Raw genomic sequence first — 19,462 nt, 5'->3', positions numbered from 1 at the left:
TACACCAGCTCTTTGATTAGTCCTTTCTATGATTTTCATCACTAACTTACCACAGTGAACACTTGAAACAGAAAACTTTTCATTTTCTCCATGTTCTGTGGTGTATAGCCAAAATTAATTGATTCCTCAACATATCAGTTCTAAGTACTATAATAAATTATGATTAAAAACAATTTAAAAGTCATCATGCAATGACAAATCAACAAACATTAAAAATAATCAGCAGATGGATAAAAAGGCAAAATAATAGCAACACTTCACCAGTATTTTGGGGCAAACTTCCCTCCTCATTCTATTATCTGAAAGTAGAGGAGTATTTGTTTCAGTTTGTAAGGGAATCTGAACTCAAAGTACAGCAAGAGGCTGGAGGAGCCAAGGCCTAAACAAAGCTGCAGAGTGATTCACAAGTGCCAGAAGATAGGGCTCCCATAGAGGCAAAGCAAGAAAGAGTCAGAGTGCAGCCCTAAACATCAAACACACCTGCAGACGTACCAGACCCCACAGCTGGCAAAAGTACAATGGCAGACAAGCAAAAGGAAATGTTTTCTTCTCTCTGCTGTTAAACAGATCTCAGCTGGTGGGATGAACCCATATTTCCTCTCTCCACTCCCTTTCCAGGCTGTTTCAAGAACCTGCTCCAGGATATCTTTTGAGGCCAACCAAAATTAGCACATTTATAGCCGCATCTCCCCCCCCCCCCCCCCCCAACCATACTAGTTGCCATAGTTTTTCATTTATCTCTATCCCAGGAGTCATTTAAGATTCTTGTTGAATTATTTATCAGCATTTTTACTGTTCACCTTTGACAGGCAGAGAAAATAAGATGTAACAAGAAACTTTAATGAGACCAAACGAAAGTAATGAAAGAAGCTAATGAAAATAAGTGAGATGCAGGTTTTCATTATTCCCCTGCTTCTGTTGAGAAGCATTGAGAGTCAACGAAGCCACATGAAGACCTTTCCTAAAATTAGTATGCCTTTCAGGCAGTAATAGCCTGGCTTGAGTATAGCAAAATGCAAGTCCAACAGTCACAGGTGAACGAAGACCTCAGAGGTCATCCATTCTATATCACAAAGATTTTTCCTCTAATATGGGAGGTTCTTCTGGTTTAAATCCACAAACTTGAGACTAAATTTTAACTTTCCTACTTCATAATTAACAGTGGCACGTTATTTTACCTGAGTCCAGTTCAGTAATCATACCTATAACACAATGATAGCAGTGTCAGTTATAGACCTCAAGAACATAACAAGAAGTGTCCTGACAGAGCAGGATATTTCCAGCTGTGGCTAGCCCAGATTAGTGCAAGGGACCATCAGTCTTATTTTGGGACAGTACCTGGATGTCCTTAGACATTTCAGAACAATTCCAGAAGGAAGCAAGTTCAAAAAACTACTGCATAGTGGCTGCTCCACGCTAATTCATCACGTGGACATCAAGATTAAACTAAATCAAGAAAAAGCATGTTCTTCATGAGCAGATGAATGTTCATCTGAGGACTTGGCAGAGATTAGCTTCCAAGCATTAAATTTAAAACTCAGCTTATTCTGCATTAACTGCTCCACATAGACAAGCTCTTACAAAGATAAACTGCATTTCACAGATGATGTCTTTTGCTAATAACATCAGTGACTGTTAGTTTTCTATAGAGAATTTTCTATGAGCCTCATTTCATTAAGAGCACTTTTTACATGAGGGAAAGTTGCCAAATGTTCCCCCCCTCTCATGTGTCTTAAGTCATTCCAAATGTTTCTATCAATTTGACTCAGAGTTGCACCTCCATAACATGCATTTGATTGCCAATGTGGGAAAACACAGACTTCCCCAGCTAACACTTAATTCATTTTTACGGTCTTAGGAAAAATATTGACTCACCTAATATATGGTCTCTGGCTGACTGAAGAAATCTAGGCGAAAAAAGCTTCAAGCCATACATTGTATAAACTGAAGGATTTGTGTCTTTAGATCCAGCATCTAGCAGCAAAATAAGGCCACATAATATAGAAAAATAAACAGGTCTGCTGTAGGTTATGATCTTATTGTGCCCCTGGAAAAGAAAAAAGACGAAAAAAAGAAGTATTTGCATTTTGTATTCACTCTCCTACTGCATGCATTGTCTTAAACCAGAGAGAGGTTCAGGAGTCATACCAAATGTTTTAATGACTTACGTGCACTAATTAATAATAAAAATGTTACAAGGCATTTTTACCTTCTCTAGAGGAGACTTTCAAAAAGTACCAAAAGTATTTCAGACTAATACCAGCAATCATTCATGATTCTGAAAATCAAACCTTTGGGACCTTTCAAAAGATACTAATCATAAAAGGAGTCATTTTCTGAGGAGAAAAAACATCCCTATCTGTCTGAATCTTATATATAAACAGAACTTATGTTAATGACTGTCTGTTTCAGGTAGCTTGAATTTTATTTATTTATGACTTCTTGAAATACAATTGCAACCTGGGAAGAAAAGAAAGAAAAAAAAAAGAAAAAGGAAAAGATCTGAGCCTACTTGACACCACCCAACTTCTTCTCCTGATGCTACAACATTTTACCAAACACCGTGGAGATGGCAGGTAATGTGCAGCAATAGTATGTGATGTGACCATCCACAGAAATGACAGCAGACAACCACTCCAAGACCAGAGAATGAAGAGGACCCTTTATCTCAGCACGGACAAAAAAAGATTTTAAAAGGATCAATCATCTTTAGCAGCAAAATTCTGGAAACTGCCCATCATCTGCAGACACAGGAGAATGCCATAAGCATTTAGAAACACAAATTTTAAAGCACCTTCCATATGCATCTCTAGTACACGCAGTTCAAAGTAATCCTACAGAAAATTGCTGTGGGGTCATGGGCCAGAGAGAATAACAAACACTTGAAAAAATCTTAGTAGTTCTTCTGGTAGCAAACTTCAGAGTACATAAGGCATCCAGAACATCTGCAAGTCAAAAGATTTCTTCAGTGTGAGAAGCCAGGAGCAAACTGACAAGGATTCAGGTTTATTTTGCAAAAGAAAGTTGCTGTGAAAACATTACATTTCATAAACAAGAGTGCTAAGTGAGTATAATAAAAGATGTTTTGTGGGTTGTTTTTTTTTTTGTGCCTACTTACTGATTTGAAACAGTGACTGTATTCTGTTTGGCTGCCAGCCAAGCTCATATGTTAGCACAGTTATTAACTGATCTACACACTCTTTTGGATCAATCAGTTAACATGGTGGCAGATTGCAGGGAACTAGCGTGCTTACACTGCACCTTACATTCATGGAATGTAAATCAAGTCAAGACTGACTAATGCTAGCTGGTGATTAATCTGAGTTTCATTGTTACAAAAGGCAGGAGAGTGTGTGTAGGTTTTGTTTGTTTTGAATAGGACACGCATCCATGAAAACATCAGAGGAGAGTAAGAAAGAAAAATCTGACTTTAATAAATGCTTGAAATATTACGATCTATTTTTAATCTTCAGTTTATTTCTCTTAAATGCAATCTATGCCTTAGGAAAAGAAACCAGTAAATACTGCAGCCAAACAATTGACTCATGATTTATATCCTGACCCACATTGCAGACCAAAGATTTCTGTTGTAACATTACATTCTTGTCTTATCTTTTTACTTGCAGAACCAGCTATTGCCTTTGCACAGTAATTATTTGAAGGCAGTTGGGTAAGATGGAGATGACAACCAGGAGTCCAGAGTTTCAGCTCCTCACATCTTTCAGTTCCAAGAAGAGCACTGACATATTGGATTTATAGTATTTAACTCTTACTGCTAAACAGGTCACTCTTACCATGCTAGTAAGAACAATGCTAGTCAGGACTGGGGAAAGAAGGTAAGAAGCTTTGGAAGGCTGTGGATGGACGGCTGACCCAGGGAGGTCAAGTTTATCTCCCCCTGGGTCAGTGCGAGCAAAATAGCTGCTATGGATCACTGTCTCACACAGAACAACAACGGGAGTAGGCAAAAGGAATGCGGAGCTGCGATAGAGACCGCTGTGCCAGGTGCCGTGAGACAAGCTGCAAGCAACTGCAAGTTATGAGAACTGTGCTTTGTTGTACTTAGCATGTTATTTGTACTGCTCTATATAAACGGCTGTGTGTAGTTATTAAATGGCTTGGCTACTAGAAACCATACTGGTGTGTGGCCTCATCCCTCACCACACCTCGGCTGATTATTGCTCTCCAGGGGCTCTCGGACTTGTTGTTTGACAACAGAAGGCTACCTGAACAACCTGCAGAATGTGAGTAAATACTACCTTCTCTATTTTTTTCAGGTGGCACTGGGGAATGAGTCAGAATATCAGAATGGAAATAGTGCCTAATCTTGGATCAACAAGAGCAAACCATGAGCAGTGATGTACTGGGAAGGATACTGGCTGCATAGCTTGTCAAATCTTCATGTACAGAACTGACCTCCATCTTAGTAACTCTCCTCTGCTCTGCATCCTCCTTCACAAGAATTCAATCAGCAAATCTGGATTCATCTTTTATTTTAGGTCTAACTTACCAAACAATCATTTTTCATGCACTAAAAAAAAACTGCAGAGACAATTCCTGCTTTCCCTTAATACTGCCAAAGAAAGTTCACTGAATTTTTCAAGGTTGTATTTCTTAAGTCAAAAATATTAACATCCTACAAACAGCATCAATGCATCTCATGTTTTGATAACATGAAGATTTTCAACAAAGCTGTGCTTAACATGTTTGTGAAATTCTGAAGTAAAACACTTCCTACTGCAAAGCATTTTTATGGGGGGACAATTTCAGGATATTTAATGATTGTTTTGTTTGTGTGCACATATGCAAGAAGAAAGACAGAAAGCTTTATAGAAAAGTATGGGTGCTCAGTTCTAACAGAAAAGTATATAGGAAGGAATTAAGAATAGGTTTTCTAAATCCCATAAAGTACTTTAATCTGCCTGTGGTAGTTACCTCACTTAGTTAGCTGGCTGCTTTGGCAGGTAATGGGACAGAGACAATGTAGTTACATTAGCGATTTAGTAAATCTTACTGAGAGTATAATTGCAATTCTTCAGAACTCAAATGCCTTTGTAAACCTGAACTAGATGCTAAGCTATTCAGCTGTCTTAGAGGGACTTGCAGACAAGCTCTCATGATCGTTTCATATAACACATTTACCACAGGTACTTTCTGGCTGATCTGCTGCTGCTAAACACCACCAAGAAAACTTGCAGTTATCAAAGCCACTTGTCCCTAACCTTGCAATACACCCTGAAGGGATCTCTTACATTTTGGAATTTAATACCCTGCAGTCATCGGTATCTCTCTTATTTTATGCTGTTAAAAAACTGATAAAACTCACATTTGAAATGGACTTCACATAATGTTCCCCACCATGCCAGTGAGGAGGCTGTTCCATCTTTTAACGTCCCAGAAACACATATGCCTGTGTGAAGAGAAATCTAAAGGCCACCAGCTGCAAGCTAACCAGATCTGAAAAGGCTAAAGCACAGGGTGACAAAAAAGTTATGCTCCGATTCTGTAGCAGGAAACAGTCCTAAACCTGCTGATAGGATAAATGCTGGTAGCAAGTATTATCTGTAGGACTGGTGCTGCAGAGCACAGTGAGTCCCAACTTCACCACCAAGGTTGATCAAAAAGAAATATTACCACAATCCAATAAAACATATATAAGTGAATAAAAAATTCAAAGTATTAGCTGACTTAAGATTTAATTTCTTACCCCATACAGTATGTGACAGCTAGGATCTCTCATTCAAATACTACATATTGTCTAAGTACAGCCACAGAATCATAGAATCAAACAAGGTTGGAAAAAACCTCCAAGATCATCCAGTCCAACCATCCACCTACCACCATTATTTCCCCAATATTTTAGATGCCAGTACAACATCCAAACATTTTTTGAACACCTCCAGGGACAGCGACTCAACCACGTGAAGTCATCGTGATAAGTTCCAAGTTTCAGTACATAGGGAAGAACCCACCTCCAATAAAATTATACCAGACTTCATAGGGTTCAGTCAGCAACCACTTCCTCTACAGCAGGAAGTGAATACACAAGCACTTGGAAGGAGTTTTGAACAAAAGCTTTATGCATTCCTGGACACTGTTTCCAGAATTCAGTGGATGGTCTCTCAAAATGGTATAGGCTGGAGATGACAAAGTTCCACCAAAAAGTAGCGGAGCCTGCTTGTGAGGGATAGGGAAGAAGTCTGGAACATCTTTGGCATGCATTTATAATGTAAGGCATTAAAGGCTACTCATAAATTCAAGAATAGAAATTCAGTGCACAAATCTGTAGCTGCCAATGGTTCATTTCACACTGAAAAGATCTCATCTGCATTTTCATTCACAGACATGGTACTGATCATTCATTTATCCCCCCTGCTCTTCTGCATCCTTATAAAACATCAAGAGAGGTTATTCTCTTTAGTTTTAATGTAGTCAATATGAATTATGAAATAGTACGTTGTCTTATTTTTTGTGGTACTCACTAGCTCAAGGAAGCATTTACAAATACCTATCTTGTTTTATACTAAGATGTAAGATATAAGGCAGAGATAGGTAATCTGTTCTGATTTCACCTTCCACCTTCAAAACCTCATGTGGAAAAACTCTATATTTTAATTCCATTCCCTTTCCTACAGTGCACCGAGAAGTTTGCAAGAAACTCTCCACGATAAATTTTAGAACAGCATTGGGAAGATGCAAACGTTTATTGTTACTTTTCTGTACTGCTTGCTACATGATAAACAGAATTCAATATGGTGAATAATACTTGTAACACTATTGTTGTTCAAGTCTGAAATGCAAACACAGATTCTGCTCAAAAAAAAACATTTTGATTTAACTTCAGGAGCTAGGTTGTCTTTAATACAATTAAAAATGTGGGTTAAGTGTATTTATAATGAAGTTTAGATTAAAGGTTTGCCACTCAGTTTTAATAAATGTGCATGTTACTATTGTCAGTGAATTATAAACTATTTGATTATGGGGTCCAAGTGATATCTAAACACATCATAGCTGAATTGACCAATTGATTTTAATCACCCAAAAAAACAACTTTACACTAAGGTAGGAATATTTATTTAAATTCATTTAAAATACTGCAGAATAATGTATGGATTGAATCTGTAAATAAAGCTGCTGTTTACTAGCCTTCCCTACTTTTTATGCAGTCATGGATATCCTGTGGATGTATTACAAATGACAATACCTTAAGTTCACCCCATAATAACTGACATGGAAAAGAAAATAAGAATCCACTGAAATCCATCTCACTGCAATGTACAGTGTACACTTGTAAATAAACTCAATTTCAAGTTCAGCCTGTATTTCCAGCCTCAAAACTGACAAAAATAATTACTCCCTGGCAAAACAAAATAATCAAACAGACTTGCAGTTTTAAACATGCTGTTCTGGAGCCTTGAGGGAAGAGGGGGGTTCTTCAAAAACTTGCAAGGAATAATAAATAAACAAATGAGCATCTGGGCAGAAGACGTAAAAGCAAGCAAGGGACCATATCACCCCTGGAATGTGTCCCAAGACCTACAAATCAAAAGTGCTGAGACTCTTACAGACATAGGGGTCAGGTCACAGTTATAGGTTGATGATCTTAAGCCAGTCTTATAAAGGAGATAGACTTGGATAAGGAATGTGCTCTTTGAAGAGAGGTGTCAGGGTCAGAGTTCAGCTTCTCAGAATATACAGACCTTTACCTATATAGATAGAGCCTTATAATCTGCATTCATTCACTGAGTTGGTCATTTCTTCAGCACACAGGCACTGAAGTAGTGACATATAACAAACAGAAGAATCTATGCCATTTGATGAGCTAGTCATGTTATTGGGAAATACAGAAGCAATAGCAGATAAAAATAAATCAAAATAATAATATTTTTTCAAATAAAAAACAATTCCTAATCTTAAATCCCAACTGACCATCTGGAACTTCTTCTGTGTTCAGCCCTTTTCCCAAGGAAAGCAAAGAAAATGCTGGCCTAATGCCACAGCATTGAATTTCAGCAAATTGGTCCAGATGCATTGTTTTAACTGAGTATTTTAGCTCAAGGAGAAAGCACTTTTCTAACAGCAGTATCAAATTCAGTAATTTAAAATTAAGGCAGTATCATTTTCATAAATGGCTGAAAACAACAAACCAGTTATTCCTCAGTTTCACAGAATAGCCCACTGTTACACAGTACAAAAGTGACAACAGAGGAGAAAGACTTGTTCTTCTAGCCGACACTTACATGTACTGGTGAAGCAGGATCAGGCTGGACGCTCTGAAAACAAAACAGAAAGAAGTTTGCTTAGAGGGATTTGCCTTCATAGAAGTTAGAAGATAATTCAGCAGTTGGATATGAACTTGTTTCCTACCTTTAGGAGAGAATACTGGCAACTGGCCATAACGAGACAGAACAACAGAACCCAAATGTCTTTACAAAAGCCTTGGTTCAGAGTCAGGAATCCAAGAAGTGAAACGAGAACTACTAGGAGGATAGAAAGTACGTTCTCCTTTATATCCTCTGTCCTGTGTGAATAATAATAATAAAATATATATTTATATACTCACTACAGCAAGGCAGATCCATTTGCAGCTGGTATAAACAATCAGTGCTGGAGCTATCAGAATTTAAAGGACCTAAGATTTTAGTCTTGAAACTACATCTCCATGTTTAACAGTACCTCACTCCTTTGCCAAAAATCTTAGACACTGTGACAGCTAAAACCTACACATAAAAGGCATAGTCTCTGCTGGGCTTCAGTGCATACCTGCACCATTCAATCTCTCTCCCCAGATAGAATTCCACAGTAGAGGTGATTTGTATGTATGCAAGTGCATCACTATAAAAGAAAATATTTAAATAAGGAAATAAGACAATCATTTAATAAACATCTGACAATGAAGAATTAGATGAACAACCATATTTTCCCATCCTATGTTTTATTTGTTTTATCTGTTCCATTAGAACACAGAAACTGAAGGAAAAAAATGTTAATGTTCAGGATATAACAAAAGTTTATCAGTAAACATTTTTCCATGCAATTAAGAAAAAAAAGCTCCTGCTCTGAACCTAAGCTCCCTGACTACATTGTCTGATTTCTTCAAAGTGTAAAAGTTTTCCTCTGAAATTTCTATCGTGGAGCCTGTATTAGCATATAATATGGGCTTAACACATGCCCAAAAGGAACCACCAAGTAGCAATAGGACAGTAATGACTATGAGGTATGCAGGCTAACATGTCTAACATGTTCAAGTAGTCAGTCAGATTACCACGTGAGGTCTAACCGCAAAGGGTACTGCCAGAAGAATTGATGCAGAATGAAACTGAGGGCATCTCTTCTTCTTGCAGTCCAAGACAAGAATTTTTCTCTAAACAAATAAAACCGTACTAGAACAGAGGGAGCAGCTGAAAGATCCCCTTCTGAATATCATTTATAATTTTTTAATATTTTTTTAAAGACTACAGTACTTGATTTACAAGAGCCTGACACTTCTGTATTTTTGACCAACATATTGATTTGTTTCCTCAGAAAGCTTAAAACCATTGGATCCAACAGCTGAGCATCAAATTTAAGGAATGTTCCACAAGCCTGGTGCTCGTAGGAACCAAAGTCACTCTTGAAAATGAAGGGTAGTGAGAACCACTAAAGGAAAATATTTTCTTCTACATACTAAACATGTATCTGTCTACTCAACTTGAATATGACACTAACACAACACTTGCTTCTTTCTTCTTAAGTGGCCTGCTCTGTTCAGTGGACACACAGGGATGCACACTGCACACTAGGTAGAGCTGGATGCAGAAAGCTTACCTGTCCAGCAAAGCCAACAAGGTCAGCCGATCGTACCAGACTTTAATCCATTTACCAGGGAATATAATAAATCGGTAAAACTGCCTGTTCAATTTCCGTTGTGCTGAAGAACACGAAGAATCTTCAGGGTCCTGACTGGGTTGCTTTAAAAACAAACAAACCAGAAATACACAAAATACTCTTTCACGCTGGCATATGGCTGCCAGCAATACAGGTATTTAAAAGGCTAAATTTACATCAAGTTTCAGAATTGTTTTTCCCAAACAGGAATAATGTGAATGTATTTATTTTCACTTCAAATTACATAGGTTGCACTGGAAATAATGCCTCCTATTTATTTCATGGAAACTACAACAGACACCTAACATATTAGCATTTCGACTACCACTTTAAAAAGTTGCTGAGCTACACTCTTTAAGCAAAAATTTACTTCAAAATATTACACTTGCTAATCCTGGCACAGTTTTGTTCCTCTTGGGTTCTCTGTCCTACCAGAAAGTAACATGAAATTCAATCAACTGCAATAATTAGCTCCACTTTTCTAACAAAAATTGTTCACTGTAACTACCTAAAAAAAGAAAAAAGAGTACTGCCAAAAGAGTCCATTAGAAAGATCTGAAGATCTGATTATTCACTCCTGAGAACATTTTAACATCTATTTAACTGAGTGTCTAAGTGAGCATTTTGGCTCCAGAGGAACTGTAATATTTGGATAAAGTTGATTACTCAAGGCTTGCAGTACTGGAGCTGTAGTCAGATTTTTGAGCTGTATTTGGGAAACTCTGAGCAGTCCTAAGCTACTCACTAAGTGTAACAGTGCTTCATATAAGAAAAAAAAAAAAGGTGGGGAGGGAGAGAGGCAATAAACCTTCACTTTGTAAATTTATATTGTGTCAGAGACAGCCTGAAAATCTAAGTTCACTGAAGTCTGTGACCAAACTTCTCCTGACTTACTAAGGCTTAGGATTTCGTGTTCAATAACAAATCAGAGAACAGGAAGTTCTGAAGTTACTGCCTGCCCTTGTTATGAACTTGCTATATAAGCCTGAGCAACATGCCTTACTTCTTTCTTAATGATGCAGTTTTCCTAGAAGTAAGAGTGATAATTGTTCTCTAATTTATGGGCAATTTACAAGATTAAAAATATCTGGAAAACATGTGAGCTTTTAGATAAAAGACTATGTCCAAATCTGAAACACATATTTATAACAAACAGGGACAATTACCAGATTCTTAACTTAAAACAATTTCCCTATACAATTTGCTTTCAGCTTAAAGTTTCTGTTCAAAATCCAAGATGTAAGATAATTAACTGACATTTTAAGGTTAAACATAAATATCAAAGTAGAACTTGCTGTTGAAGAAAAGATAAGGTTAACATTATTATAAAGGGAACTGTCATAGCAAGATTACACCCTCGAGCCATTGGTCCCAGACCCCAAATATGGTAAAGTTCAAATATGACCACATGTTACCATCTCAAATGAACTCTGAGAGCTTTTTTCATTTATCAGCTGCATTGAGAGATGTGGCTTTGACATACCACAACAGACATCCAGAAGCCTGGTTGCCTGATTCAGAAAAGGGAAACCAGACATAAGGTTTTAGGATACTAATGAATCCAAAGAAAATGTAACATTATTAAAATGTGGTGGTGCGTCTAAAATCATAACAGCTACGTGCTCTTGCTTTCCAATGAAATTAGACAGAAAACCACTTTTTTAAGGTAATGGAGTCCACAACAGACCACAGAATTGTATTTTTCGGAGCAATTTCTCACTTGTGCGCTCCTTTTCTGCAAAGAGCCCCTTCAAGCCAGTAACACCTCTCTTCTCCTCAGTATCTGTAGATACTCTCCTCAGTATCAGTAGAAAGCATCTGAATTACATCTATCAGCATAAAATAAATCTAAATAAGTGAGCAGTACTGGGCAAAGAAAGCACAATAAATCAACAAAACTGTCTTAGCAACAAATCTGCAGCACTTGTTTGTATAGCAGTTTATCAAAATGCTAGAAACTGAGATATTACAATGTACCCGTGGGGTTTCTGAGAGGGTCCTTCGTGCCACCATTAGAAGGAGCTGCTGCTGAAGAGCACTTGCTGCCTGATCCCCAGAAGACGGTTCTTGGCTCTCTGAAGTGGTGGTACTAGAAGAGCTGAACTGTATCTCACTGCGTACAGAGGGGAGAAAGGAATGAGACTGTTAGAAAGCAGCATTTTCATAGTACTCCTGGAACATTACAGGAGGAAGACAGGCTGGCTCACGGGACAAGAAGCCTTCCAACTTTGCACCTGAAACCTAGTCCAGGCCCACAAAGCAGCTAGTGTGCAAATGTAGATACATGGTATACTACATCCTCTGTAGAGAAATGGACACTTCCATATCATGATTTTTCTCATCCCAAGATGAACACCTACAATGCATTACACTTCCAAACTGCATTTTGCTGTCTACTGACAATTCAGAAAGTCTTATCGTACACTGAGATTTGAGTATGTCAGTACAATAAGCATTTAGAGTCACCTGACATGACTCCTCATCTAAGAGTTGTTTTCAGAAATATCAGTGTGGCACATTTCCAGACCACTAATACTGAATTAAACTTCTGGAAGAAAAACATCACTTCCTTTTTTCTAGTTGTCTCTGCAAATCTCCACTTCGCACAAGCATGCTGCTTTAAGTATCAACAACAGATTATCTGTGACAGTTTCCCTCTTGTTTACCTTCTTCTGTAACTCAGGTCAAAAGCTGCATATCCGTAGTGCAAAACTACACGGTAGCTAGTCTGGAGATACTTTAAAATGAGCTTTAAACCAAGTTTGTTTAGCTACCTACCAAACTAGTCTAGCCTCAGCTGCACAGAATAAGTATTAATTTATCCCACTGAGTATTCAGGCTATAAGAAGCTTCCTTCTGCCCTCACAAGATGACAATACATTAATCAATAATTCATGAAAGGCTCATTCAGATAACCGCAATACTGAGCCTAAACTCACTCTAGGAAGACCATGAACAAGACGATTACCACCATGCCGCATGTTTATTGCTTTATGCTTAAATACTTTATCCTCTGCAGTTACAGCAGCAATACCTTCTATGCTGCAAAAATGGTAAGCTAGTATCACTTCATCCAAGGCAGTCAATATCAACTGTTCCTGAAACTGTTCCTGTCTTCCACAAAAGAAAGACAAGCAGGAAGAAACTTAAGTCATTTGCTTATATTCACCCAAAAAGTCTGTACCAGAACAAAAAATAAATTCATCTTGCACACCCTATATGATTGTTCCCAAGCCACCTCAGGAGCTTTACAATCATGACTGTCCCATATAAAAGCGGCTGTTAAATAAAGTTGCAATAGCTATTGCTGCAATAGGATGAGTTTCAATGTCTGGATCACTTAGAAGCAGGGCTGAAGTATCAGACCAAGAGCTTGAGACACACAATGTATCTTTCTCACCACTAGGACTTGCTATCTCTACCTGCACCAACAGGAATACCAGCAGCACCAGGATGTCAGTATAGAAGCCATTCTGCCTTTGGCCTCCAGACATGTTAGTTTAGTTTTCTCAACACCTTGACTCATATCAGGTTTAGGTGCCAGTCACCATCTACCACTCCAGCAGAGCTATCAGATGAGCACAAATGAAAGTGCCCCGTGGTCCTGACCCCAATGGCTTCCCCTGCACTCCCGACTTCTGCTACAAGCAGAAGAAAGATCTGCTCCACACAGAGAGGACAGCTGTCACACGCTCTTTGGACAGTACTAGGAAATGAGGACTAGGCCCAACATGACCAGCTGATGGCCCAGCCATGAGGCAGCCCTCTGTAAGAACACATCTTCTTGGGGGGTCTCATATAGCACCCACCAGCAGTCAATAGCAAAACCATACAGAAGTGATAGGAAATGATTCACAGTCCTGGGTCTCAAACAACTGATTCAGGTAGGTAGAAAGGGGAAGAAGCATAAAGGCACGCCTCCACACCCAGGAAGAAAGTTCCTCAAAACAGCTAGCCATAGATACAGACTACAGAGGATATCTGGATTTTTCCCATATTCTGAAGCATCCTACTCAAGGTTGACTTCGTTCAGCATGAAAGAAGGCCATGGACTTCTTTGCTTTGCTAGGATGAACCACCCTGTTCCTTGTTGTTGTGAGCATGACCCTGACATACCCTGTTTATAGCAGGAAAAAGCAAAACGTAGCTCAGGGTATGCAGGAACTCGGTATTGGGAATTCCTGCTCAAAATGTGACCCAAAACATAGTAAGGAAACAGAACAGTGTTTATTCATTTCTTCTTGAAAGAAGAGTTAATCTTCAATAAATTTGTGCCCTTCGCCTGTCTTTCTACAAAAGCCAAATAGAGTTGAGAGTATTTCTAAATTGGACCATGTCTTTTATCTGTTTCCCAAGAATGGAACTGGCACAGTGATGGATGGATAGGCCAAGATACTCCCCTGGCACACTCCTCTATTAGTTCTCAGAAATCAAAATCATTTTACTCGTAAGAGTTCTTCCAAGAATAAATTTGGAGAACAAATTCTCTCCCATCAGACTTGAAGATAACTGAAAAGCCCAAAAAGTCTGAAGTCTGATGTCTGTTTGCTTTCAGGAGCAGAATTTACAGCTCCATCTACCAGCAATTAGCCGAAAAGGTTGCAAACAGCTGGGACACTAACAGTGGGGAAAATGCTGGAAACCTTATGGACCTGGTAAGGCAATAAGGGCACAGGAAATAGAAGGGCAGAGCTAGCAAAGCAATAGTTCCAAAAACAGTATTGTCACCTGGCCTTTGCCTGATCCCCATGCCTTTTATTTAAGCAACCTTATATCTCTGCGTCTCTTATTATTCTTTCCTCATCTTCTGTTCCCCTCAGCTCTTATTTGCTATTTTTCCTCCTTACTCCTATTTTCCATACAACCTCTTTCTCACATTCACCTGCTACCTCCCTGATGCTGAATGTCATGATGACATTATCACACTGAAAGTAAATATCAGTACGAAATGTGATGGCAGTGTTTGTGTTTTTGTAAGCTTATAAACAAGATTCCATAAATTTATTACCATACATAAATAGGAGCAAACACCCTCTAATCATAAAATCATCATAACAGAGCTGATCACACTATAACATGGAATCTTACTAAACAGAAAATCTGTTCATTTGTGGAATGAAATTAATGCTATCAAGATTTACTACAGTAAACCATACTGTAATGTAAGCAAAGGTATAATTGAACTACATTTTGAATAATAAACTAATAACTAAAAATATATTTAGTAAACATACTACCTACGCAGAACGAATGCAAAAGATTCACAGCACCCTCTACTGATAAGCGGTCATAAAACCAATATTTTTTTCCTGGCTCATAATTATTTATTTATTTATTTGAGAACACATAGGCTAGTTGAGCTATTGTACAACACTGAAAGTATTTTAGCATAACTACTGGAAAAATCTCCCTTCTCCCTCTCTGGTTAGTGTCTGACAGGATGGATGTATATACGCCTTATGCTGCTGACAGTTAGCTTAAGCAATTGAAATACAACAGCCTAAGTCAAACCCTTTGTTAAGGATCATAGAATCACAAGGTTGGAAAGGACTTACAAGATCATCCAGTCCAACCGTCCTCCCATAACCATTGCTACCACAAGCTACTAAACCATATCTCGTAGCTCCTGGCCTGAATCTGAATTAGTTGGCCTGAATCTGAATACCTTTTAAGGTAAGCTCATTACAAAGGCATGCTGCAAAATTAATAAAGTTGTTTTGCAGGACTTAGCTAAACTTTACTTTGACCTGTATTTAGGAGAAAGTTAAATTGTGGTAGGCAACCTTGTAAGCAAGGTCACAACAGTCACATTGGAGAAAAGCTTCCCTCTTGAGCTCAAAACTAGAAAGATCCCATCATATTCTTAGACAGCGGTGCTACAATATGCAACAATATGCAACATAAATATCCACAGCTGTAATAATGTAGCTGGAGCCTATTTGTAATACTCACTGAAATCCCATTCTTAAGGCAAACAGTTCTGGCTGTGAACTGGAGCGAAGCTCAGAGGTTGCGTGCCTAACAAGTAAATACCTCCAGGCATTAGTCTGAGGTGCATTCAAAATACTTCACCGAACTGATACCCAAGTAATCTGGTTGCACAAGAACCTGCTAGCACTAACATAGCAGGAACTCTGAAAGCCCTAACTTTGTGTCCTTTCAGAATGGTCAATTTGTGGTAGAAACACTGCAGCCTGAAGTGACACTGAAGTACAGGATCAATAGCAGTCCACAGCTCCCTGATAGCACCTTCATTACTCAATCACATTTCTCAGGTCTTTCTACCACCATTACACCTCAGCAGTTTTACTTCTCACCTAAGACGCCTCCCCTGCCGTTTCATGTCATTGTCATAATTAAACCTACCCACACAGACCTCTTGCTATGTGTTCACTCACCACTCGTCTCTACTGCAGAACCATCAGCACAAACCTGACCAGATCACCATGTAACTGGGCACTGAGACAAACCCACTGGCTGTGGAAACAGCCTTTTTAAGCAGATGATGACTTGCAGCTACCAGGTGTACCATTAAATAGAGACTTGAAAACTAAAAAGCAACCCAAATTACATAAGAAAATTGAAATATGCAAAAGCGAGAGCAGCATTAAGGCTGAATGATTATGTGACAAACCCAATCAGAGCAAACACGGTAAAACTGAAGAGGCAATCTACACTTATTTTGGTAAGAAATCAACAGTCTCAAAGAGAATAAAGTTCATTCTGAATGCATAATTTAACTTCCCTTAATGGCTACTGCTGAGCGGAGTGTAAACTAAAGATGATACTTCTCCTAAGTCTGTTCACAATTTGCTACTTATACTACAGGATTTAGGGAGCTTTTTTGGCATCTGTTTAACTAATAATATCACCCCTAACAATAATAAGGCAGTGAACTCAAGCTTACAGAATGGGAGAGCTGGATGCACTGAGTTACTGACATGACAGAAAATGATAAGGCCCCTGTTTTGGAATGGACTGCAAAATGAGCAGCAGAACATATTACGTTCATTAAGTGAGATATTACAGAGAGAAGCCTTACAGTGCATGTTATTAGAGGCATTGCAGGCACTATGAGTGCTACAAGTCATTCACGTAGGTGTTGTAGGAATAGGATCCACTTGGTTCACCCTTGCCTCTCTGTATTCAGATATACGTATATTTAATCCTAATAAGAAGCAGGTAACACTGATAATTTGTAAGCCTATTGCATTCCAGAGTAAAGAGAAATGTACTAACAACATTAAAAAACAAGGAGCATGGGCCAGTCAACAACCTGGGGGATGCCTTTTGAGAAAATGCAGTTCTACTGAAATGAATGCCTAAAAGCACCTACTGCTCCATCATTTCCAGTCTTCTAAATCATTTTTCTGAGCCCTCCACCTGAACAGTGGGGGAAGGAGGGGAAGTAACCCTCAAAACCACAGTGCTTCTGCAGCTCCATTACTGAGCAGGATGCTGCTGCCATCGTGTGGCTCTCCTTGCTCTGTTTTAAAATTGCAAAAGAGGGGTGGAAAAAAAAATAAAAACCCAAAAATCACAGGAAAGGAGTTTTCAGTGGTCATGATAACACAAGAGTTCCCTCCTGTACCTAGCAACCCAGCAGAACGCTACTGAGTTGGTAAAGAGTATTTTATTTTTCTAAGGAAAATAATTGGCTATGTCAGAATTCAAACATGATCAGTTTCAGCCTGCACGCGCTCATGTGTATGTTCAGGAAGCATTGCACTTAAGCCACCTGGCTCATCTAAAAATCACCAAATCTGAGGAGCTAAAAAGCATTTTCTTAATCCATATCAAAAGCGCTCAGTTGCAGAACACCACGACCTGCTGAGCGGCCTTCAAAACGAAGTTGGCAGCTATTGCTAGCGCAGGAAGGGGGCCACCTTGTTCAGAAATATAGAAGACAATGTTTCAGAAGCACAGTATTTTCTCATTCTAAAATGGCACTTTGAAATGCTAAAAAAAAAATAGAAAAATAAAAATACTTAAGTCTACTTCTTCCTACAAGGTTTACTCCTCACAAGTTTAGAGAATTTTCCAGTGGTGAAAATACTGAAGTATTAATGGAATTACATGGGAGACATACAGTACTGCTAAAGCATTCAGCTAGATGCCTTCATATAGTACAATGCACCCCAACAGCTTATTCATGGATGTGAATTTAAATCAAGAAAGCTAACTCCCTGATTTGAAGTTCTCCTCTTTTGCCCAGGGCCAGAAACACTAGCAGGCCATGGCACTTAATAGCTACACTGGCAGATAACTTCAATCATGGGATTTTTAGTACTTGTGGGACAGTTTTGCTGCAATTAGCTCTTTTTAACCTATCAGCCTGTCTGATATTGAAAAGCCCTATTCTGAAAAGAAAGAAAAAACACTACAAATGAGGCAGTTGCTTTTTTTCTTAATGGAGTTCTCTACCTATGCTGGTAAAATATTTTAAAAATCAAAAGATAATAAAGCTTCTGAGAAGCTTGGGTTTAGAGTCAGTGCCTCATCTAAATAGCGAAGCATTTAGAGGATGGATCGCTCACAAAGAACACACAAAATGCAATACATATACTGGAATAGATTAACCACATATAACAGTAAAACATATATAAATTACTACTTATAAAACACATATAAATTACTACTTCTCTGAAAGGATGGTCAGGCACTGGAATGGGCTGCCCAGAGAGGTGGTGGAGTCACCGACCCTGGTGGTGCTTAAAGAGCGTTTGGATGTTGTGTTGAGGGACATGGTTTAGCGAGAACCATTGATGAAGGGCGAATGGTTGGACTGGATGATCCTGTGGGTCTTTTCCAACCTTAGTGATTCTACGATTCTATGAAATACAATTACATACATATAAATGAAATTATGTGATTTTATTGTATATTATAGTAATTGCATATGTAAATAATAATACTGATACATTATGAAGAAAGAGGGAGAAGATGAACTTGATCTTTTAATTGTTTCTTTAAAAAAGGTATGCACAAGGTAGTTATATATAAGTGAAAGCTCAGACGTCAAAGCAGGAAGGAGAAACTGCACCTAATATAAAAATGCTTTTTTTCCTCAGAAGTAGTCAAGCCTAATCATTTTGCTCCAGTTCTTTAATGCTCTCAGTTGCGCACCGTAAATTCATTTCTGTGGCCTTACACCTTTATTTTAAACTCTAGTTTATGTTACACATACACAGCAAATCAGCCTCCTAATGCTGACTGTTGCCAGATACAAAATGATTAACTGCAACAAGAGGTCCGCCATGTGAATCTACTGAAGTATGTGAACGAATCAAACACTTCAGCATCACAAAGCTGAATTGCTGTCAGCAAACATTTGGATAGCTCTAAATAGACACCAGCTCTATTCACTTCAAAATCAATGCTGGTGTATAATGAACATCATCTTGCACAAGCTTGAGGGTGTCAGTATTGTTTTCTTCTCAGGAGTTTAGTACAGGAAAGAAAGAAATGGGCTCAAGTGGTATCCTTAAAAATTGCATTATTTTGAAATAAAAGTTAAAAGTGTTTCTGGAAAGAAATATAAATGTCCAAATGCTTCTACAGCTCGTGAGGAGACAATTCCAGTTGACTTTATGAA

The 19,462-nt window shown here is 38.4% G+C and overlaps 1 protein-coding gene across 7 annotated transcripts in view; it reads right to left on the bottom strand.

The window, feature by feature from the left end:
- The window catches only part of PCNX2 (pecanex homolog 2 (Drosophila)), a 150,198-nt gene that overhangs the window by 101,668 nt on the left and 29,068 nt on the right, over positions 1 to 19,462 (bottom strand). For all 7 annotated transcript variants that reach the window (XR_005858867.2, XR_005858868.2, XM_015284401.4 and 4 more), the window contains exons 9-13: positions 11,845 to 11,980; positions 9,808 to 9,950; positions 8,368 to 8,521; positions 8,241 to 8,273; positions 1,876 to 2,047 (exon numbers count right to left, since the gene is read on the bottom strand). Coding sequence is in view for 5 of the 7 variants with exons in the window: in XM_015284401.4 (XP_015139887.2) it covers positions 1,876 to 2,047; positions 8,241 to 8,273; positions 8,368 to 8,521; positions 9,808 to 9,950; positions 11,845 to 11,980 (638 nt within the window). In the remaining 2 variants the exon portion in view is untranslated. The remainder of the gene's footprint in view (positions 1 to 1,875; positions 2,048 to 8,240; positions 8,274 to 8,367; positions 8,522 to 9,807; positions 9,951 to 11,844; positions 11,981 to 19,462) is intronic.

The sequence above is a fragment of the Gallus gallus genome, chromosome 3 (genome assembly GCF_016699485.2).
Source record: "Gallus gallus isolate bGalGal1 chromosome 3, bGalGal1.mat.broiler.GRCg7b, whole genome shotgun sequence".
Taxonomy (NCBI): Eukaryota; Metazoa; Chordata; class Aves; order Galliformes; family Phasianidae; genus Gallus; species Gallus gallus.
Note: the sequence above shows the minus strand (reverse complement) of the source record. Positions and strands in the feature narration are given on the sequence as shown.